Genomic DNA, 23,580 nt, shown 5'->3' on the forward strand with positions numbered 1-23,580 from the left:
TTTTTACCCAATAAATATTAGATTTTTTCTTTTATAGTTTCAAATTCTTTGTATTGAATTATAATTTTGGGAAAGAAATATTCTCTCAGGTCTGAGTATTTGTCACAGCGTAATAGGAAATGCAGCTCTGTCTCTACCTCTCCCCTGGAGCAGAGTGAGCACAGCCTGTCCTCTCTGAGCAGCCAGGTTTGTCTGTGACGACCGGTCACTATAGCCAGACTGTGCTCACTGAGTCTGTACCTAGTCAATGTTTTCTATCAGCCACAGTGGTCAGATAGTCTGCCACCATGTACTGTCTGTTTAGAGCTAAATAGCATTGAAGTTTACTTAGATTTTTTGTGGTGTCTTTCCAATAGGTGATATATTTTTCTTTAGGTTTTGTGATGATTTTGTTGGGCCAGATTTTCTGAGTGCTGTCCTGAGGCTCTATGGGATTGGTTTGAGTTGGTGAACTGAGCCTCAAAACCAGCTGACTGAGGGAACTCTTCTCTTTTTTTCATCTCTTGGCATTGTAGAGCTGTGTGATGGAATGTTTTGGGGTCACTTGTTTTTAGGTGGTTGTAAAATTTGATGGCTCTTTTTTATATTCGAATGAAGAGGGAGTATTGGCCCAATTCTGCTCTACATGCATTATTTGGAGTTTGTCTTTGCACCTGCAATACAGTCTTGCAAAACTCTGCATGCAGTATTTTGATTGGATGTTTGTCCCATTTGGTAAATTCATTAGAGATTGGACCCCATACTTCACTGCAATATAGAGCAATTGGTTCTAATACTGATTAAAACATTTTGAGGCAGATTCTAATTGGAATTTCGATTTTGATGTTCCTTTTAATGGCATAGAATGCTCTTCTTGCTTTGTCTCTATTAGAACCTCTATTAGAACCTCTATTGTTCTTAACTGACTTGCCTAGTTAAATAAAGGTAAAATAAATTAAATCAAATGTAGACGTTGGACTTATTGGGCAGCCCTGTTTCACTCCCTGTCCCTGAGAGAAGAAGTCTGTTTGCTTGTTGCCAATTTTAACCACACATTTGTTATTAGTGTACATTGATTTAATAAAATCATATGTTTTCCCTCCAATACCACTTTCTATTAGTTTATAAAAAAGACCTTCGTGCCAAATTGAATCAAATGCTTTCTTGAAATCTACAAAACATGAGTAGATTTTGCCTTTGTTTTGGTTTACTTGTTTATCAATTAGAGTGTGGAGGGTGTAAATGTGGTCTGTTGTACGATAATTTTTTAGGAATCCAATCTGGCTTCTGCTCAGGACGTTGTGTTCGGCAAGGAAATTATGTAGTCTGCTATTCATAATACTGCAGATAATTTTTCCCAAGTTGCTGTCAACGCAAATTCCTCTGTAATTATTTGGGTCAAATTTGTCTCCATTTTTATAGATTGGTGTGATCAATCCCTGGTTCCAAATGTTGGGGAAAATACCTGTAGTGAGGATAATGTTGAAGAGTTTGAGTATAGCCCATTTGAATTTGTGGTCTGTATGTTTGATCATTTCATTTGAAATACCATTAGCACCACTGGCCTTTTGGGGTTGGAGAGTGCAAAGTTTTTCCAATAATTCTTTGGGGTATACACAGGATTCTGATAGTCTTTGACTGCTGATTCAAGGATTTGTAATTTTTCTTGTATATCTTTTTGTTCTGGGCTCTTTGATATATTGCTGTAGAGGTTTGCAAAGTGATTTCTCCACATATCCTCATTTTGGATAGCCCATTCCTCATGATGAGGTTTGTTTAATTTATTCCAATTTTCCCAGAAGTGGTTTGATTCTATGGATTCCTCAATTCCATCCAGCTGATTTCTAATGTGCTGTTCATTTTTTGTTCTTAGGGTGTGTTTGTATTGCCTCAGTGTTTCCCCATATTGAAGACGTACATTTTTGTTTTCTGGACCTCTGTGTTTTTGATTAGATATAATTCTCAATTACTTTCTTAGATTTTTGCAATCATTATCAAACCATTTTTCATTATCTGTAATTTCTGGTTTACTCTTATGCTTCTTTAAATTAGGAGGCTAATTTGTCAAATATAAGGTTTATGTTCCAAACAGCCAAATTTACACCTTCATTGCTGTATGAGAATGTTAAGGCTAAAAAGTTGTCCAGGAGAGATTGTATTTTTTGGCTACAAATTGCTTTTGGGTAGATGTCTGTACAGTTTGCACTCCATCTATAGGCCTGTTTTGCACCATGTAATTTACTGGGCCGTGATGCTTCATGGTTGGGTTCTGCTCTTCTCAGATACACTGTGATTTGACTGTGGTCTGAGAGAGGTGTTAGTGGGCTGACTGTGAAGGCTCTGAGAGACTCTGGGTTTAGGTCGGTGAGGAAGTAGTCTACAGTGCTGCTGCCAAGGGATGAGCTGTAGGTGTACCCACCGAAATAGTCCCCTCTCAGCCTACCATTGACTATGTACAGACCCAGTGTTCGACAGAGCTTCACGAGCTGTACTCCATTTTTGTTTTTCACTTTGTCATAGTTGTTTCTATGGGGGTATGTGGGGAGGGAAAGGTTGCTTCCTGGTAGGTGTTTATCCCCATGACTGTTAATAGTGTCTTGTTCTTCTGCTGTTCTAGCATTCAGGTCTCCACAGACCAGTATGTTGCTTTGGGCCTGAAATTGACTAATTTCCCCCTCTAGAATGGATAAACTCTCTTCATTGAAGTAGGGTGACTGAGGGGGGAATGTGGCACAGAGGAAGACGTTTTTATCTGTCAAAATAGCCTCCTTGTTGATTTTTAACCATATAAAGAATTATCTTGTTTTGATCAATTCGGTTGAATGAATTAGTTCAGATTTATACCATATTAGCATTCCCCCTGAGTCTCTGCCCTGTTTGATTCTTTTTAATTTAGTGGATTGTATAATTATCTCCCTATAACCTAGTGGACAGCCAGTGGAAACATCACCTCTGCACCATGTTTCCTGTAGTACTACAATATCAACATCATCAATTTCTTTCAGGAAGCCTGGGTTTCTGCTTATTAGTCCAAAAGCAGAGGACTTCAATCCTTGTAAATTCCAACATGCAACGTAAAACTATTTCATAATTATGATAATTTTTTCCTTCAAAATGAGACAAACACTCACAATCCAACAGGAACTATTAAAATAATATTTTTCAATTAAAGTAAACTCTTATTATGCAAATGTTATTTGTTTATCATTTAAGATAGAGAGAATTTGTGTCATGCCACTTGGGTGGGTGTAGTGTGAGGATGGTGGAGTTCTTGTGCTCATCTTACCATGACCCTCAGCCTATCACATGTGAGCATAGGACACTCAGCATTTGTTTAATGTCACTCATTTGGTTGGTGGGGACTGGGCCAGTTGCTCCTCTCACAGCCTGTGCGTAGCTCTGCCTGCTGGGCTGTGGCTCCTCCAAGTGTGGGTCTGCTGGGCTGTGGCTCCTCCAAGTGTGGGGGGCAGGGGGGTGGGAGGCCTCGTCTGGGTGGCTCGGAAGCTGGGCTGGGGTGGTCTGTGCTGCTCTGGCTGTGGTAGGCATTGAGGTTGGTTTTGCTGTGGTAGGGGCTGGGAGTTGCAGGGTGTTGTCTCGGTGATCTTGGCGGGGTGGAAATTGCTCTGCTTTTCCTGGGTGGAGAGGTCGGACTGCGTTTAAAGCGACGTCCTTCAGAGTCTTGGCAAGGATGGGGACTGTCTCCCTGTACAGGTGAACATGGTCATAGAGACAGTCCAGATCGAGGGTGGGATGGTGGGCCAGGTGTATATTGGGTGGCAGGGCACAGTCCCGGGAGAGGCTGGGGTTTATTCTTTGGATTGTGGCTGGGTGGAAGTCCTTCCTCTGTAGAAGAGTTGACACCACGATTCCTGAGTTGGGGAAGATTGTTGAGGCCTTCTCAATCACTCCCCGTAGTGAAGTCGCCACCCTCTCCTGCTGAGCACGCAGGTCGTTGCTTCCGGTATGTATGATTATGTGGCTTGGCGACCCGAGATGGGCCTTATCAAGCAGCTCCATGGCACTCTGCGTTGTTGGGCACCACACCTTTCTTGTTTTGTGTCTAGGGAAAAGTTTATTCTCCTGAACAAACTTCCCATTTGAGTCCATCAACAGGACAATGTCAGCCAGTGTTTCGTCTAGACTGGAGGGGGCAGAGGGAGGGCTGGTGGGTGTTGGAGCTGGGGTGTGGCTGGTCTGTGCCGGTGCCGCTGTCAGTGGGAGGCTGTTCTGTGGTTTGGGGAGGAGGGGTGCAGCAGGCAGGGCTGGGGAGGCCTTGCTGGTTGATCTGGGCTCCCTGTCCTCTGTTCTGTTTCTCTCCTGCAGCTCCTCTCAGCGTGGTCAAATCGTTTTTACTGTTCTGCCTGTCTTTTTGGAGCTCTCTCATTTTCTTTGTTAGATCAGCCAGCTCTCTCTTGAGTCCGTCTCTCTCTTGCTGAACCTCTTTCAGCTGTGTTGCAAGGCTGCTGTCCTGCTCTGTCCTCACCTTGGTTAGGAGCTCCTCTAAGGTGTGGTTGTCTGGTTGCTGCTTGCTCACGTTCTCCCTCAGCAGGACCACCTCCCCCTCCAGTTTTGTGAACTCATCCCTCATGGCAGCCATGGTGGTGAGGAGGGCCTGAGCCTGTTTTGCACTGAGGGGGTCGCTCTCCTCCTGGGGCGTGTCCTCCACTATGGTGGGAAGAGAGGTGCTGGATGTGCCTTTTGGGTGAGGATAGTTGGGGTGAGGGTGGTGCTGGTGGAGTTTGCCTTGTGGGAGGGCATGTCACTGGTGGTGTCCTTATCTCTCTCTGCTCTCTCCTTAATGGTCTGAAAGTCTGTTTCAAACAGCCTAATGTTACCTTGCACCATGACAGTCCCAGTCTTGTAGAGGTTGATTGTTATCATGGTGCTATCAAGGTCATCTGTCGCTTTGACTTTCAGCTTCCACCCATTAGGTATCCCCTCTTTCTTTATGGATGGGTAGTGAGTGCAGACCGCTGAGCACCATGCATTTGGCTGGTCAGTGAGGAAGATGAGATTACTCACGTCACTGCTTTTGTAGTGGTCTGCAAAAAGGGTTTCTGGCCTCCCCTTTGGTAGTTTCTGTTTAAAAGCTTTCCTTGTTGTGTCATTTTTGGCCTCTTTAGGGTAGAGAATGGATTCTGCGCTGAGGGTGAGTGAGGAGGGTGATTGCTACTACTGCTGCTGTGCTGTTCTGCTGCCATGGCAACCGATTTGTTCGTCTGCTGCTGTTGCTAGCTAGCCCTAATTTAGTTCAAAAACCAGCAAAAAGAGTGACAAATCCTCACACAAAAAAACAGAAGATATATTTAAAGTTAGTCCGTGCTCCTTTTTGGTTTACTCACTCAGTTTGGTCGTTTGATGTAGTTGTATTAACTCCCCTTGCTAGGTTTGTTCTAGCTCGTTTATTCTGGCTAGCTTGTTAGTCTACTGGCTAGGTCTTTGTTGTAGCAGGATAGAGTATAAACTTCTTAACTTGAGGCGCAAAGTTACTTTTTAGTTGTTGTTCATCACTTCTTGTCATCACTTCTTGTCTGGAATTCTTTTTCAATTAGAGTGTTTATCTTATTCTAAAAACAAAGAAATATTAAATATATCAGGAGCATGACTAGAGCATCTCTCTCTCTTGATAAGTCTCTTGATAAGCTCTCATTGTGTTTCTCTCTCTGTCTCTCTCTGTGTTTCTCTCTCTCTCTTTCTCTTGCTGTTTTTCTCTGTCTCGTTGTGTTTCTTTCACTCTCTCGCTGTGTTTCTCTTGCTCTCTCTTTCGCTGTGTTTCCCTCTCTCACTGTTTCTCTCTCTCACACACTGTATTGTCTCTCTCGCTGTTTCTCTCTCTCGCATGTTTCTCTCTCTCGCTGTGTTACTCTCTCTCTTCGCTTTGTTTCTCTCTCTCAAGCTGTTTTTATCTCTCTCGCTATGTTTCTCTCTCTCCCGCTGTTTCTCTCTCTCTCTGTCTTTCTCTCGTTCACTTGTTTCTCTCTCGCTATGTTTCTCTCCTTCTCTTGCTTGTTTCTCTCTCTCTCTCTCTCTCTCTCGCTGAGTTTCTCTCTCTCCCGGGGTTTCTCTCTCTTGCTGTGTTTCTCTCTCTCGTGTTTCTCTCCCTGTCTCTCTGTGTTTCTCTCTCTCTCTTTCTCTTGCTGTTTTCTCTCTCTTTTTTTTCTCTCTCTCTCATTGTGTTTCTCTCTCTATCAATGTTTCTCTCTCTATCGCCGCGTTCCTATCTCTCACTGTTTCTCTCTGTCGCTTTCTTTCTGTCTCTATTTGTTTCTCTCTCTCGCTGTGCTTCTCTCGCTGTGTTTCTCTCTATAACTGTGTTTCTCTCTCTCACTGTGTTTCTCTCTCTCTGTCTCTTTCTCTATTTGTTTCTCTCTCTCGCTGTGTTTCTCTCTCTAACTGTGTTTCTCTCTCACACTGTCTGTCTCTCTCTTTCGCTGTGTTTTTCTGTCTTTTTGTGGTTCTTTCACTCTCTCGCTGTGTTTCTCTTGCTCTCTCTTTCGCTGTGGTTCTCTCTCAATCTCTCTGTTGCTATGTTTCTCTCTCTCGCTGTGTTTCTCTCTCTAACTGTGTTTCTCTCTCTCACTGTGTTTCTCTCTCTTTCTCACTGTCTGTCTCTCTCTCTCTTTCGCTGTGTTTTTCTGTCTTTTTGTGGTTCTTTCACTCTCTCGCTGTGTTTCTCTTGCTCTCTCTTTCGCTGTGGTTCTCTCTCAATCTCTCTGTTGCTATGTTTCTCTCTCTCTGTGTGTGTGTGTTTCCCTCTCTCTCTCTCTGTGTTTCTGTCTCTCCCGCTGTTTCCCTCTATCTCTCACTGTGTTTCTCTCTCTGTGAGTGTTACTCTCTGTCTCTCTCTCTCTCGCTGTGTTTCTCTCTCTCTCGCTCTATTTTTCTCTATCGCCGTGTCTCTCATTCTCTCTCTATCATTCACTGTGTTTCTCTCTCTCACGTTTCTCTCTCTCGCTGTGTCTCTCTCTCACTCTCGCTGTGTTTCTCTCTCTCACTGTGTTTATCTCTCTCGCCATGTTTCTCTCTCTCCCGCTGTTTCTCTCTCTCGCTGTGTTTCCCTCTCTCTCGTGCTTTCTCCCTGTTTCTCTCTCTCTGTCTCTCTTTGTTTCTCTTCCTCTCTTGCATGTTTCTCTTCTCTATTTCGCTGTTTCTCTCTCTCGCTGGGTTTCTCGCTCCCGCTGTGTTTCTCTCTCTCGCGCTCTCTCCCTGTGTTTCTCTCTCTCTCACTTTGTTTCTCTTGCTCTCTCTCGCTGTGTTTCTCTTCCTCTCTTGCTTGTTTCTCACTCCTTCTCTCTCTCTCTCTCTCTCACTGGGTTCTCTCTCCCGCAGTGTTTGTCTCTCTCTCACTGTTTCTCTCTCTCTCTTTAACTGTGTTTTTCTCTGTCTCGCTGTGTTTCTCTCATTCTCTCTCTCGCTGTGTTTCTTTTTCTCTTGCTCTCTCTCTCTCTCTCTGTATTTATGTCTCTCACTATTTCTCTCTCTCACGCTATGTCTCTCTCTCTCTCTTTCTCGCTGTGTTTCTCTCTCTCGCTTTGTTTCTCTCTCTCTGGCTGTATTTTCCTCCCTCTCTTGCTTTTTTATCTCTTTCTCTCTCACAGTGTTTCTCACTCTCTCACTGAGTTTCTCTCTCTCCCTGGGTTTCTCTCTCCTGTTGAGATTCTCTCTCTCGCTGATTCTCTCTATTATTCACTGTGGTTCTCTCTCTCACATGTTTCTCTATCTCGCATGTTTCTCTCTCTCGCTGTGTTACACTCTCTCTATAGCTGTGTTTCTCTCTCTCTCTCTTGCGCTGTTTCTCTCTCTCTCGCTGTGTTTATCTCCCATGTTTCTCTCTCTGCCACTGTTTCTCTCTCTCCGTGTTCCTCTATTTTGCTGCTACAGACCTATATCTGTCCTACCCTGACTACCCTGACTTTCTAAGGTCTTCGAAAGCCAAATCAACAAACTGATTACCGACCATTTTGAATCCCACCATACCTTCTTCCCTATGCAATCTGGTTTCAGAGCTGGTCATCGGTGCACTTCAGCCACGCTCAAGGTCAAAAACGATATCTTAACCGCCATCGATAAGAAACAATACTGTGCAGCTGTATTCATTGACCTCGCCAAGTCTTTCAACTCTGTCAATGACCATATCCTCATTGGCAGACTCGAAAGCCTTGGTTTCTCAAATGATTGCCTCGCCTGGTTCAGTGTGTCAAATCGGAGGGCCTGTTGTCCGTGCCTCTGGCAGTGTCTATAGGGGTGCCACAGGGTTCAATTCTCGGACCAACTCTCTTCTCTGTATATATCAATGATGTCGCTCTTGCTGCTGATGAGTCTCTGATCCACCTCTACACAGACGAAACCATCCTGAATTGTTCTGGCCCTTCTTTGGACACTGTGATAACAACCCTCCAGACGAGCTTCAATGCCGTACAACTCTCCTTCCGTGGCCTCCAATTGCTCTTAAATACAAGTAAAACTAAATGCATGCTCTTCAACCGATCGCTGCCTGCACCTGCCCGCCCGTCCAACATCACTACTCTGGACGGTTCTGACTTGTGGACAACTACAAATACCTAGGTGTCTGGTTAGACTGTAAACTCTCCTTCCAGACTCATATCAAACTTCTCCAATTCAAAGTTAAATCTAGAATTGACTTCCTATTTCGCAACAAAGCATCCTTCACTCATGCTGCCAAACATACCCTTGTAAAATGGACCATCCTACCGATCCTCGATTTCGGCGATGTAATTTACAAAATCACAGTGCCATCTGTTTTGTCACCAAAAACCCATGTACTACCCATCACTGCGACCTGTACGCCCTCGTTGGCTGGCCCTCGCTTCATACTCGTCGCCAAACCCACTGGCTCCAGGTCATCTACAAGACCCTGCTAGGTAAAGTCCCCCTTTATCTCAGCTTGCTGGTCACCATAGCAGCACCCACCTGTAGCACGCGCTCCAGCAGGTATATCTCTCTGGTCACCCCCAAAACCAATTCTTCCTTTGGCCGCCTCTCCTTCCAGGTCTCTGCTTCCAATGACTGGAATCTCCCTCACTAGCTTTAACCTCTCTGGGATATGTGGGACGCGTCCCACCGGGCCAAAAGCCAGGGAAAATGCAGAGAGCCAAATTCAAATAAATTACTATAAAAATCTAACTTTCATTAAATCACACATGTAAGATAGCAAATTAAAGCTACAATTGTTGTGAATCATGCCAACATGTCAGATTTCAAAAAGGCTTTTCGGCGAAAGCAAACAATGCCATTATCTGAGGATAGCACCTCTGTGAACAAAGAGAGAAAGCATATTTCAACCGTGCAGGCGCGACACAAAACGCAGAAATACAAATATAATTTATGCCTCATTTGTTGGCACTCCAATATGTCATAAACATCACAAATGGTCCTTTTGTTTGATTATTTCCATCGATATATATCCAAAATTGCCATTTATTTTTCACATTTGATTCAGAAAAACACTGGTTCCAACTTGAGCAACTTGACTACAAAATATCTCAAAAGTTAGCTGTAAACTTTGCCAAAATATTTCAAACTACTTTTATAATAGAAGTTTAGGTATTTTTTAATGTAAATAATCGATAAAATTGAAGACGGGGTGATCTGTGTTCAATACATGAAGAAAACAAACTGAAGCATGCTTTCTGGTCAGGCGCCTCTATCGAACAGCACACTTCAAGTGACCCTCGTTCAAGAAGCGATAGGAACTGCAAGAAGGTCCCTTAGAAATCTGGATTCCCATTGAAAACTGACTGAAAAGAGAGTGAAAAAAAAATCTGAATGGTTTGTTCACTCATGCTGCCAAACATACCCTTGTAAAATGGACCATCCTACCGATCCTCGATTTCGGCGATGTAATTTACAAAATCACAGTGCCATCCGTTTTGTCACCAAAAACCCATATACTACCCATCACTGCGACCTGTACGCCCTCGTTGGCTGGCCCTCGCTTCATACTCGTCGCCAAACCCACTGGTTTCAGGTCATCTACAAGACCCTGCAAGGTAAAGTCCCCTCTTATCTCAGCTCGCTGGTCACCATAGCAGCACCCACCTGTAGCACGCGCTCCAGCAGGTATATCTCTCTGGTCACCCCCAAAACCAATTCTTCCTTTGGCCGCCTCTCCTTCCAGGTCTCTGCTTCCAATGACTGGAATCTCCCTCACTAGCTTTAACCTCTCTGGGATAAATATGCTAAATATGTTCTGTTATACTCACAGACATGATTCAAACAGTTTTAGAAACTTCAGAGTGGTTTCTATCCACATCTACTAATAATATGCATATCTTAGTAGCAGGCAGTTGAATTTGGGCATGCATTTAACTTGTTATGGCTGCAATCCCAATATCGGGATAAAGGGTCATCAACAACCGCTGAATAGCATAGCGCTACATACAATAAATATTACTATAAATATTTATATTCATGAAATCACAAGTGCAATATAGGAAAACACAGCTTAGCCTGTTGTTAATCCACCTGTCGTGTCAGATTTTGAAATGATGCTTTACAGCAAAAGCAATCCAAGCGTTTGTGTAAGTTTATCGATTGCACAATAAAACAATAAGCACACTTAGCATCAGGTAGCTCGGTCACGAAAATCAGAAAAGCAATAAAATGTTCAGAAATCCACAGGAAAGAGCGGTCATGACAACGCAGACAAATTCCAAATAGTTTCCATAATGCCCACAGAAACATGTCAATTTTTTTTATAATCAATCCTCAGGTTGTTTTTAAAATATATAATCGATAATATATCAACCGCAAATGTCTTTCACAGTAGGAGAGGGAAAAGCAATACCTATCCAAACTCTGTTGCGCGAGCATAACTCATGTGACCACTTGATGCGATGTTATCGTTCTGGCTCATTTTTTCAAAATAAAAGCCTGAAACTATGTCTGAAGACTGTTGACACCTTGAGGAAGCGATAGGAAAAGGAATCTGGTTCATATCCCTTTAAATGGAGCAAAGGGAGGCTATGGAACATGTAGTTTTCAAAATAGAATCCACTTCCCGTTTGATTTTCCTCAGGGTTTCGCCTGCAATACCAGTTCTGTTATACTCATAGACAATATTTTGACAGTTTTGGAAACTTTAAAGTGTTTTCTATCCAATATTAATAATAATGTGCATATATTAGCAACTGAGACTGAGGAGCTGGCCGTTTACAATGGGCACCTTTTCATCCAAGCTACTCGAGCTACTGCCCCTGCTGCCAAAAAAAGTTAACCCGGACGTGAAAATACTGCCCTCTGTCACCAAGAAGTTAAGCACCAGCTGTCAGAGCAGCTCACAGATTGCTGCACCTGTACATTGCCCATCTATAATTTAGACCAAACAACTACCTCTCCCCCTACTGTATTTTTTATTTATTTATTTCGCTCCTTTGCACCCTATTTTTTCTATCTCTACTTTCCACTTTCTCCCACTGCAAATCTACCATTCCAGTGTTTTACTTGCTATATTGTATTTACTTCCACCATGGCCTTTTTTTTGCCTTTACCTCCCTTATTTCACCTCATTTGCTCACATTGTATATAGACTTATTTTTCTACTGTATTATTGACTGTATGTTTGTTTTACTCCATGTGAAACTCTGTGTTGTTGTATGTGTCGAACTGCTTTACTTTATCTTGGCCAGGTCACAATTGTAGATGAGAACTTGTTCTCAACTGACCTACCTGGTTAAATAAAGGTGAAATAAATAAAATAAATAAAAATACATTGTAATAAAATTATAAACGATAAAAAATACTAATATAAAAATGTAGTAAATAATAACACAAAAATAATAACAATAAAATGGTAACAGTCAATAGTAGAAATAAATATAAAAATCTACATATGGAAAATGAAACATTAACTAACTTATAACGAAATAATGGTCATCTTCACCATTACATCAGTACTACAACTACAATCAACATTACTACTACTAGCACCACCATCATTAAACTGCTATCATTACCATTACCACCCATACCACTATTTTTTGGAATGATAACCAACAATAATAATAGTAATAACAATAATAGTAATAATAAGTAAGTTACTGCTTACTATGCAAATGTTATTATTCAGTGTCCCTCAGGCTATGGCAGGCAAATACATATTTGGCTGCAAGAGGAGCCATTGCTCCTTCGCCCATGAGTATTTTTAGTTTTTTCTCTGGGTTTAATAACTTAAAATTAGGAATAAGTGTAGTAATTTATGTGAATAATGTTTATTTATCACAGTAAAGGAGAAAGTGCATCTCTGTCTCTACTTCCACTGTCATGCAGTGACCACATACTCTTCGGGTAGCCATGTCTGATGGTTTCTATTGCCGGTTTCTATTGCCAATTGGTGGTCACTCAGCCTGTACTTGGTAAGGATCTGTCTCTTCTTCGTATCTCTGACAGGGTAGAGATAATCAGCCAATTCATATTCTCTGTTTTAGGGTCAGATAACAATTTAGTGATTTTGTTTCGTTTTTCTAATGTTGTAAATATGAGTCCTTTGATTGGTTCATGATTTTGCTTATTGGAATTCTTTCTTTTGAAGCAGTGCTGGTGTCAGCTTGGTTGGTGAGGTCCAACACCAGCTGACTTAGAGGGCTCGTTTCTGCGCTCAGCTCATGGGTTTGAAGTGCTTTCAAATGCAGACTTGGACTTGAATTTAGATGTATTCCGAATTTTAATGATCTTTTCTGTGTTTCTCTCTCTCTCGCTGTGTTTCTTTATCTTTCTTGCTGTGTTTCTCTTTCTCTCTTGCTCTCTCTTGCTGTGTTTCTCTCTGTGTGTTTATCTCTCTCTCTAGCACCGTGTTTCTCTCTCTCTCGTGCTCCCTCGCTCAGTTTCTCTCTCTTGCTGTGTTTCTCTTGCTGTGTTTCTCTCTCTTTGTTTCTCTCTCTCCGTGATTCTCTTTCTCTCGCTAGGTTTCTTTCTCTCTCTCTCGCTGTTTCCCTCTCTCGCTCTCTCACCGTTTGTCTCTCACTGGTTCTCTCTCTCTCTCTTGCTGTGTTTCTCTCTCTCTCGGTGTGTTTCTCTATCTCTGGGTGTGTTTCTCTCTCTCACTGTTTCTCTCTCTCTCTCTCATACTGGGTTTCTTTCTCTCTGTCTCGCTGTGTTTCTCTCTCTCGCTGTTTCCCTCTCTCGCTCTCTCACTCTTTCTCTCTCACTGGTTCTCTCTCTCTCATTGTTTCTCTCTCTGTCTCTCTCTCTTTCTCTTGCTGTGTTTCTCTCTCTTCCATGATTTGTTTCACTCTCTCTCGCTGTTTCTCGCTCACATTGTTTCTCTCTCTCTCGCTGTCTTTCTCTCTCGCTGTGCTTCTCACTCGCTTTGTTTCTCTCTCTCTCACTGTCTCTCTCTCTCTCATCGTGTTTCTCTCGGTCTCACTGTGTTTCTCTCAGTCGCTCTCTCGCTTTGTTTCCCTCTCTCTCATTGTGTTTCAATTCAATTAAATAACATTTGCTTTATTGGCATGAAGTAACAATTAACATATTTTTGCTAAAGCTTGTTTTAGATATTTACAAAATGAAAAAAATGAGAATCAAAATTGTCAACGGGACAACAGTAACAACAATAACCAAGGGTAAAAATAACCATACATTGAACAATAACCATCCAGTAGAGTACATGTGCTGGTTGATTGGCTGTGTTTCTCTCTCTCGCTGTGTTTCTTTATCTTTCTTGCTGTGTTCCTCTATCTCTCATTGTGTTTCTCTCTCTAACTGTGTTTCTCTCTCTCACCGTGTTTCTTCATCTTTCTTGCTGTGTTTCTCTCTCTCTCGCTGCGTTTCTCTCTTTCGCTGTGTTTCTTTCTTGCTGTGTTTCTCTCTCTCGCTGTGTTTCTCTCTCTCACTGTGTTTCTCGCTCTCGCTGTGTTTCTCTATCTCTGGCTGTGTTTCTCTCTCTCTCGCTGTGTTTCTTTATCTTTCTCGCTATGTTTCTCTCTTGCTCTCTCTTGCAGTCTCTCTCTCTGTTTATCTCTCTCTCTATCACTGTGTTTCTCTCTCCCTCGTGCTCCCTCGCTCAGTTTCTCTCTCTCGCTGTGTTTCTCTTGCTGTGTTTCTCTATCTCTCTCTCTCTTTGTTTCTCTCTCTCTGTGTTTCTCTTTCTCTCGCTGGGTTTCTTTCTTCCTGTCTTGCTGTGTTTCTCTCTCTCGCTGTTTCCCTCTCTCGCTCTCTCACTGTTTGTCTTTCACTGGTTCTCTCTCTCTCTCGCTGTGTTTCTTTATCTTTCTTGCTGTGTTTTTCTCTCTCTCCCTGTGTTTCTCTCTCTCTTGCTGTGTTTTTCTCTCTCTCCCTGTGTTTCTCTCTCTCGCTTTGTTTCTCTCTCGCTGTTTTTCTTTATCTTTCTTGCTGTGATTCTCTATCTCGCTGTGTTTCTCTCTCTCGCGCTGCATTTCACTCTCTCGCTCTTTCTCTCTCTCTCGCTGTGTTTCTTTATCTTTCTTGCTGTGTTTATCTTTCTCGCTGTGTTTCTCTCTTGCTCTCTGTCGCTGTGTTTCTCTCTCTCTATCACTGTGTTTCTCTCTCTCGTGCTCTCTCGCTCAGTTTCTCTCTCTCGCTGTGTTTCTCTTGCTGTGTTTCTCTATCTCTCTCTCGCTGTGTTTATCTGTCTCTCTTTGTATCTCTCTCTCTCCTGTGATTCTCTCTCTCTTGCTCTCTCGCTTGGTTTCTCTCTCTCGCTTTGTTTCTCTCCCTCTCTGCGTTTCTCTCTCTCGCTGTGTTTCTCTCTCTCGCTGTTTTACTTTATCTTTCTTGCTGTGTTTCTCTTTCTCGCTGTTTTTCTCTCTTGCTCTCTCTCGCTGTGTTTCTCTCTTTGTGTTTATCTCTCTCTATCACTGTGTTTCTCTCTCTCTCGTGCTCTCTCGCTCAGTTTCTCTCTCTCTCTCTCTCTGTTTCTCTTGCTGTGTTTCTCTCTCTCTCTCTCTCTCTCTGTTTCTCACTCTCTCTTTGCATCTCTCTCTCTCCTATGATTCTCTATCTCTCTCTTGCTCTCTCGCTGGGTTTCTCTCTCTCGCTTTGTTTCTCTCCCTCTCTAAGTTCCTCTCTCCCGCTGGGTTTCTCTTCCTCTCTGTGTTTCTCTCTCATTGTTTCTCTGTCTCTCTTTCTCTTGCTTTGTTTCTCCCACTCTCTCACTGTGTTTCTCTCTCTCGGTGTGTTTCTCTCACTCGCTGTTTCCCTCTCCCACTCTCTCACTGTGTTTCTTTCTTGCTGTGTTTCTCTCTCTCGCTGTGTTTCTCTCTCTCACTGTGTTTCTCTCTCTCGTTGTGTTTCTCTATCTCTGGCTGTGTTTCTCTCTCTCTCGTTGTGTTTCTTTATCTTTCTCGCTATGTTTCTCTCTTGCTCTCTCTTGCAGCCTCTCTCTCTGTTTATCTCTCTCTCTATCACTGTGTTTCTCTCTCCCTCGTGCTCCCTCGCTCAGTTTCTCTCTCTCGCTGTGTTTCTCTTGCTGTGTTTCTCTATCTCTCTCTCTCTTTGTTTCTCTCTCTCTGTGTTTCTCTTTCTCTCGCTGGGTTTCTTTCTTCCTGTCTTGCTGTGTTTCTCTCTCTCGCTGTTTCCCTCTCTCGCTCTCTCACTGTTTGTCTCTCACTGGTTCTCTCTCTCTCTCGCTGTGTTTCTTTATCTTTCTTGCTGTGTTTTTCTCTCTCTCCCTGTGTTTCTCTCTCTCTTGCTGTGTTTCTTTATCTTTCTTGCTGTGTTTTTCTCTCTCTCCCTGTGTTTCTCTCTCTCGCTTTGTTTCTCTCTCGCTGTTTTTCTTTATCTTTCTTGCTGTGATTCTCTATCTCGCTGTGTTTCTCTCTCTCGCGCTGCATTTCACTCTCTCGCTCTTTCTCTCTCTCTCTCGCTGTGTTTCTTTATCTTTCTTGCTGTGTTTATCTTTCTCGCTGTGTTTCTCTCTTGCTCTCTGTCGCTGTGTTTCTCTCTCTCTATCACTGTGTTTCTCTCTCTCGTGCTCTCTCGCTCAGTTTCTCTCTCTCGCTGTGTTTCTCTTGCTGTGTTTCTCTATCTCTCTCTCTCTGTGTTTATCTGTCTCTCTTTGTATCTCTCTCTCTCCTGTGATTCTCTCTCTCTCTCTTGCTCTCTCGCTTGGTTTCTCTCTCTCGCTTTGTTTCTCTCCCTCTCTGCGTTTCTCTCTCTCGCTGTGTTTCTCTCTCTCGCTGTGTTTCTTTATCTTTCTTGCTGTGTTTCTCTCTCTCTCGCTGTGTTTCTCTCTCTCGCTGTGTTACTTTATCTTTCTTGCTGTGTTTCTCTTTCTCGCTGTTTTTCTCTCTTGCTCTCTCTCGCTGTGTTTCTCTCTTTGTGTTTATCTCTCTCTATCACTGTGTTTCTCTCTCTCTCTCGTGCTCTCTCGCTCAGTTTCTCTCTCTCTCTCTGTTTCTCTTGCTGTGTTTCTCTCTCTCTCTCTCTGTTTCTCACTCTCTCTTTGCATCTCTCTCTCTCCTGTGATTCTCTCTCTCTCTCTTGCTCTCTCGCTGGGTTTCTCTCTCTCGCTTTGTTTCTCTCCCTCTCTAAGTTCCTCTCTCCCGCTGGGTTTCTCTTCCTCTCTGTGTTTCTCTCTCATTGTTTCTCTGTCTCTCTTTGCCTTGCTTTGTTTCTCCCACTCTCTCACTGTGTTTCTCTCTCTCGGTGTGTTTCTCTCACTCGCTGTTTCCCTCTCTCACTGTATCTCTCTCTCTCTCTCTCTCTCGCTGTGTTTCTCTATCTCTTGGAGTGTTTCTCTCTCGCTGTGTTTCTCTCACTCTCTCGCTGTGTTTATCTTGCTCTGTCTCTCTCTGTTTCTCTCTCGCTGTTTCTCTCTCTCTCGCTGTTTCTCTATCTCTGGCTGTGTTTTGCTCTCTCGCTGTGTTTCTCTCTCTCTCACTGTGTTTCTTGTGTTTCTCTTTCTCACTTTGTTTCTCTCAATATGTGTTTCTCTCTCGCTTTGTTTATATCGCTCTCTGTGTTTCTCTCTCTGTCTCTCACTGTCTTTCTCTCTCTCTCACCGTGTTTCTCTCTGTCTCGCTGTGTTTCTCTCATTCTCTCTCTAGCATTGTGTTTCAATTCAATTAAATTCTATTTGCTTCATTGGCATGAAGTAACAATGAACATATTTTTGCTAAAGCTTATTTTAGATATTTGCAAAATGAAAAAAATGAGAATCAAAATTGTCAACGGGACAACAGTAACAACAATAACCAAGGGTCAAAATAACCATACATTGAACAATAACAATAACCATTCAGTAGAGTACATGTGCTGCTTGATTGGCTGCGTTTCTCTCTATTGGTGCGTTTCTTTATATTTATTGTGTTTCTCTCTCTCGCTGTGTTTCTCTCTCTCGCTGAGTTTCTCTCTTTCTCGCTCTAGCTGTGTTTCTCTCGCTCTCTCTTGCTGTGTTTCTCTCTTTGTGTTTATCTCTCTCTATCACTGTTTCTCTCTCTCTCATGCTCTCTTGCTCAGTTTCTCTCTCTCGCTGTGTTTCTCTTGCTGCGTTTCGCTATCTCTCTCTCTGTGTTTCTCACTCTCTTTGTATCTCTCTCTCTCCTGTGATTCTCTCTCTCTTGCTGAGTTCCTCTCTCCCGCTGTGTTTCTCTTCCTCTCTGTGTTTCTCTCTCATTGTTTCTCTGTCTCTCTTTCTCTTGCTTTGTTTCTCCCACTCTCTCACTGTGTTTCTCTCTACCGGTGCGTTTCTTTATCTTTCTTGTGTTTCTCTCTCTCGCTGCTTTTCTCTCTCTCGCTGTGTTTCTCTCTCTCGCTGTGTTTCTTTATCTTTCTTGCTTTGTTTCTCTTTCTCGCTGTGGTTCTCTCTTGCTCTCTCTCGCTGTGTTTCTCTCTTTGTGTTTATCTCTCTCTATCACTGTGTTTCTCTCTCTCTCGTGCTCTCTCGCTCAGTATCTCTCTCTCGCTGTGTTTATCTTGCTGTGTTTCTCTATCTCTCTCTCTCTCTGTGTTTCTCTCTCTCTCTTGCCCTCTCTCTGGGTTTCTCTCTCTCGCTTTGTTTCTCTCCCTCTCTGGGTTCCTCTCTCCCGCTGGGTTTCTCTTCCTCTCTGTGTTTCTCTCTCATTGGTTCTCTGTCTCTCTTTCTCTTGCTTTGTTTCTCCCACTCTATCACTGTGTTTCTCTCTCGGTGAGTTTCTCTCATTCGCTGTTTCCCTCTCTCGCTCGCTCACTGTTTCTCTCTCTCTCTCTCGCTGTGTTTCTCTCTCTCTCGCTGTGTTTATCTTGCTCTGTCTCTCCCTGTGTTTCTCTCTCTCTCGCCGTTTCCCTCTCTGTCTCTCTCTCTCACTTTGTTTCTCTCTCGCTGTTTCTCTCTCTTGCTATGTTTCTCTATCTCTCGCTGTGTTTCTCTCTCTCACTATGTTTTTCTCTCTCTCGCTGGGTTTTTATCTCCCGCTGTGTTTCTCTCGCTGTGTTTCTCTCTCTCATTGTGTTTCTCTCTCTGTCTCGCTCTCTCTCTTTCTCTTGCTGTGTTTCTCTCTATTCCTTGCTTTTTCTCTCTCTCTCACTGTTTCTCTCTCTCCCGCTGTTTCTCTCTCTCCCGCTGTTTCTCTCTCATTATCGCTGTGTTTCTCTCTCACATTATTTCTCTCTCTCTCTCTCTCTCGCTGTTTCAATCCCTCTATCACTGTCTTTCTCTCTCGCTGTGTTTCTCTCTCGCTTTGTTTCTCTCTCTCTCGCTGTGTTTCTCTCTCACATTGTTTCTCTCTCTGTCTCTCGTGTCTTTCTCTCTCTCACTGTGTTTCTCTCTGTCTCGCTGTGTTTCTCTCATTCTCTCTCTCACTTTGTTTCCCTCTCTCTCTCATCGTTTTTCAATTCAATTTGCTTTATTGGCATGAAGTAACAATGAACATATTTTTGCTAAAGCTTATTTTAGATATTTACCATATGAAAAAAATTAGAATCAAATTTGTCAATGGGACAACAGTAACGACAATAACCAAGGGTCAAAATAACCATGCATTGAACAATAACAATAACCATTCAGTAGAGTACATGTGCTGCTTGATTGGCTGTGTTTCTCTCTATTGCTGCGTCTTTTATCTTTCTTGTGTTTCTCTCTCTCGCTGTGTTTCTCTCTCGCTTGCTGTGTTTCTCTCTCTCTCGCTGAGTTTCTCTCTTGCTCGCTCTCGCTGTGTTTCTCTCTCTCTCATGCTCTCTTGCTCAGTTTCTCTCTTGCTGTGTTTCTCTTGCTGTGTTTCTCTTGCTGTGTTTCTCTCTCTCTCTCGCTGTGTTCCTCTTCCTCTCTTGCTTTGCTTCACTCTCACTCTCTTATAACTTTCCCGCTGTGTTTCTCTCTCTCTTGCATGTTTCTCTGTGTATAACTCTACCGGTCTGTTTCTCTCTCTTTTTCTCTGTTTCCCTATCAATTGTCTCTGTTTCTCTGTTTCTCTCTCTTTTTCTCTGTTTCTCACTGTTTTTTTCTCTCTCATTCTCTGTCTCACTGTACTTCTCTCTCTCTCTCTTGCTGTGTTTCTCTCTCACTCTCTCTCTCGCTCACTGTGTTTCTGTGTTTCTCTCTCTATCGCTGTGTTTCTCTCTCTCTCTTTGTTTCTCTCTCTCACATGCTCTCTCGCTGGGATCCTCTCTCTCTCTCGCTGTGTTTCTATTCCTCTCTTGCTGTGTTTCTCTCTCACTCTCTCTCTCGCTCACTGTGTTTCTGTGTTTCTCTTTCTCGCTGTGTTTCTCTCTCTCTCTTTGTTTCTCTCTCTCACATGCTCTCTCGCTGGGATCCTCTCTCTCTCTCGCTGTGTTTCTATTCCTCTCTTGCTGTGTTTCTCTCTCACTCTCTCGCTGTGTTTCTCTCTCTCTCTCTCTCCACAGCTGGCTGGAATCTTGATGTTATACAGGTGTCAAATCTGAGGGTGTTTTTATCCAATAAATATGGAACTCTGACATGCATTGGTTGTATTGTTCAATTCAATTTGTTCTGTTCTAGAACGTTTAGGTATAAAATAGAATTTTATAAAGTAGAAAAGTCCCCAAAATGAAAGATGGAACAGAAATTTCAAACCTCTACCCATTCCTTAATCTAAACCCTTGCCAAATGCGAAATGGGGATCCCTACATTTGCTGTCACCCAAAATAAAATACAGATCAATGCTACTAAACAGGACCTGGCAAGGAGAAAGTAATTTTGTGAACGATGCAGTGGATTTGCAATGAGCATGGCCTTATTTCTATTACAGCATATTGGATGACTGTCATTTATATTCCATTCAACCAACTTTTATATCAGCCAATTTGTATTCCTTCGCATATCTAAGTGTTCTTTTCCTCTCACCTTTCCCCTTCGCTTGTAGACTTCAATGCACAACACATCAGTTGTATGTGACCAGGCAAAAAAAAACTTTCCAAGTCAAACCATATCATAACCGCTACACACAGCCTACACCATTGTTACCATATTAGCTAAAGTAACATCATAGTGAACATAGCTAATAGAACTAACGAGTTAGTAAACCCACTTCATTCATTCAGTAACATTACAGTGGAGAGAGAGGAAGCAGTTTACCAAAAGCTTACCTTAACTTGGAAGAGTTCCAGTGTTGTGTTAGATAGCCATAGCCAGCTAGCTAACATAGCATCCCTCTGTTTGAGCAGGGTGTTTGAATAGTTAAACTAGTAAGCTGCATTTGCTAGCTAAGTAAGTAAAACTGAAAAAACAGTCTCTCTCTTGCTTCTCATTCATTTGAAAGACATGTATTTGTTCAAACTGTTCAACTATTGTCTTTCTCTCTCTTTGAGTCAACTACTCACCACATTTTATGCACTGCGGTGCTAGCTAGCTGTAGCTTGTGCTTTCAGTACTAGATTTATTCTCTAATCCTTTGAATGGGTGGACAACATGTCAATTCATGCTGCAAAAGCTCTGATAGGTTGAAGGACGTCCTCGAGAAGTTGTCATAATTACTGTGTAAGACTATGGAAGGGGGTGAGAACCATGAGCCTCCCAGATTTTGTATTAAAGTCAATGTACCCAGAGGAGGACGGAAACTAGCTGTCCTCCGGCTACACCATGGTGCTACGACAGTGCTGTTGAGGCTGTAGACCTTCATTGCAAAACAGTGTGCTTTAAAAACTATTTGGTGACGTGAATATGTTTAGTGTAGTTTTATCTAAAAAGGATAACTTTAAATGTTTTACCATTTGTATTTTTATGAAGTTCACTTCCTCCTCTGAGTAACCTCCACTAATGAAAAGGTGATGTAGTTTTACACGGGTATTAAAATGTAAATTTCTACCTGTCGGTTGCACTAGGATTACCCCTTCTGTCTTCTAAGACAATCATCAGTCTGAAAACTTCAGGAAACTTCACCTCAGCACTTACTGCTCTCACAAAACTTTGATAATACTCTTGCTCCAGGTTTGGACAACAAAGGGCTATAGAATAGTTTTAAGGTGTGGCAAATATAGATCCCGTTGCTGCACCACATTTGATATTATGTCGTAATCTACACAAAAAAATGGTGGTCATCTGAAACAGTCAATTTTGTGTTGTGACAATTCCACCAGGCAGATTCAAAATACACTGTGCTCAGTCAATAAACTACCCCATGAACCAGAATTGTTTCCCAAACAATTATTGCCATCCATTAAAGAAGAGTTTGGGGAAACTTTGAGAAACAAAATATCTGGTAGTAATGATGAATTGACAGAGGGAGGACAGGTCTCTTTTAGCTGTGTGGGGTTGATTTTCCGATTTTCACTTCAAAGGATTTGTTGTAATCCCATTTCAGACGGCCAACTTGAGCTCTCAAAACTGCATTAAATGTATTGTGGTCCCTGCAATAAGTCAACAGCAGATAGTGTAGATGGATTGAAACCAATGGGAGGTAATAAAAGTAAGCAGGGACAAGCTAGGGGTAACAATAATATGAGATATGTGACCAGGTTTGTATAAGAGGAGAAAACCATTCACCATCTGGGCTGAACTATTAGCGAAAAAACATAGATCACAAAAGCAATTATAGTCCTTCTGTTGAGCAAGTTACTGTACTGTGGTAGGCTATCATCAAATGGAACTTCTGAATGCAAATACCCATTTGATATTATCATAATTAGTTAGTTTTGGAACTAAATACCTCACACCTCCTGTGAATCTATATGTTGGTAAGCTCTACGTTTTCTTTACATTTTATTCCTTAAAAGGGAAGATGTTTTGTCTTAGATTTGCATTAAAATACAAATGATTTGTAATGTTTACTACTCAGTACTATGTACTAGTAGGAAGTGAGAAAAAAGATTGCATTTGAAAATGTTTTCATGTTTAGATTACATTGCACAAAAAGCAACATTTCTCTGAGGTTTTGGTCAATAAACAAATCCCAAAGGTAACCATTCTCTATGTTTAGAAATAATGCTACATAATGTGTTTCAAACATATAACATTTCTTATTACCGTCGATAAAAAAAGGCACACGATGAGGGGACACATATACACTCATGAAAACAAAAGTATCCAAAACAACGTTTAAGCCTAATTTTGATTATTTTTCTTCTTTCCAGGTACTTCGGTATATCAAGTTACTGCAACGGACGCTGATGACCCCACATATGGAAATAGTGCCCGAGTGGTCTACAGTATTCTCCAAGGACAACCATATTTCTCTGTTGATCCCAAAACTGGTAGGACACATAACTGTACACACCGCCTTATTGATGGGACAATGTGCATGTCCTTGCAGTACTGTTGTCAAAGGAGCCATTTGTTTTGTTGCCTTCTGTTCTCAGCCTTGAATAGAGAAAAAATGTAATGAGGTGGTTTAAAACTGTTTCACAAATTTAAAAAATGCATATTTTGTTTTAGCGGTCCTTACATGTTTCTATTAAATATTTAATGGGGTTGGCAAAGTGCAAGTGCACACAATGAAAAACTGAAATATCACATTTACATAAGTATTCAGACCCTTTACTCAGTACTTTGTTGAAGCATTTTTGGCAGCGATTACAGCCTCAAGTCTTCTTGGGTATGACAGTACAAGCTTGGCACACCTGTATTTGGAGAGTTTGTCTCTGCAGATTCTCTTTGTCAGGTTGGATGGGGAGCGTTGCTGCAAAGCTTTTTTCATGTTTGTTCAGGTTCAAGTCCAGGCTCTGTCTTGGCTGTGTGCTTAGGCTCGTTGTCCTGATGGGAAGGTACACCTTCACCCCAGTCTGAAGTCCAGAGGGCTCTGGAGCAGGTTTTCATCTCTGTACTTTGCTCCGTTCATCTTTGCCTTGATCCTGACTAGTCTCCCAGTCCCTGCCGCTGAAAGACATCCCCACAGCATGATGCTGCACCACCATGCATCACCGTACGTATAGTGCCATGTTTCCTCCAGATGAGACACTTGGCATTCAGTACAAAGAGTTCAATCTTGGTTTCATCAGACAAGAGAATCTTGTTTCTCAGGGTCTGAGAGTCTTAGGTGCCTTTTGGCAAACTCCAAGCGGGCTGTCATGTGCCTTTTACTGAGGAGTGGCTTCCGTCTGGCCACTCTATCATAAAGGCCTGATTGGTGAAGTGCTGCAGAGATGGTTGTCCTTCTGGAAGGTTCTCCCATCTCCACAGAGGAAGTCTAGAGCTCTGTCAGAGAAACCATCTGGTTTTTGGTCTCGTCCCTGACCAAGGCCCTTCTCCCCCGA

The 23,580-nt window shown here is 42.4% G+C and overlaps 1 protein-coding gene across 2 annotated transcripts in view; it reads left to right on the forward strand.

The window, feature by feature from the left end:
* The window catches only part of LOC110490018 (cadherin-18), a 368,917-nt gene that overhangs the window by 254,844 nt on the left and 90,493 nt on the right, over nucleotides 1-23,580 (forward strand). For both annotated transcript variants that reach the window (XM_021563094.2, XM_021563095.2), the window contains one exon: nucleotides 22,462-22,581. In XM_021563094.2, the coding sequence (XP_021418769.2) occupies nucleotides 22,462-22,581 (120 nt within the window). The remainder of the gene's footprint in view (nucleotides 1-22,461; nucleotides 22,582-23,580) is intronic.

Source organism: Oncorhynchus mykiss, chromosome 15 (assembly GCF_013265735.2).
Source record: "Oncorhynchus mykiss isolate Arlee chromosome 15, USDA_OmykA_1.1, whole genome shotgun sequence".
In the NCBI taxonomy this organism is placed as follows: Eukaryota; Metazoa; Chordata; class Actinopteri; order Salmoniformes; family Salmonidae; genus Oncorhynchus; species Oncorhynchus mykiss.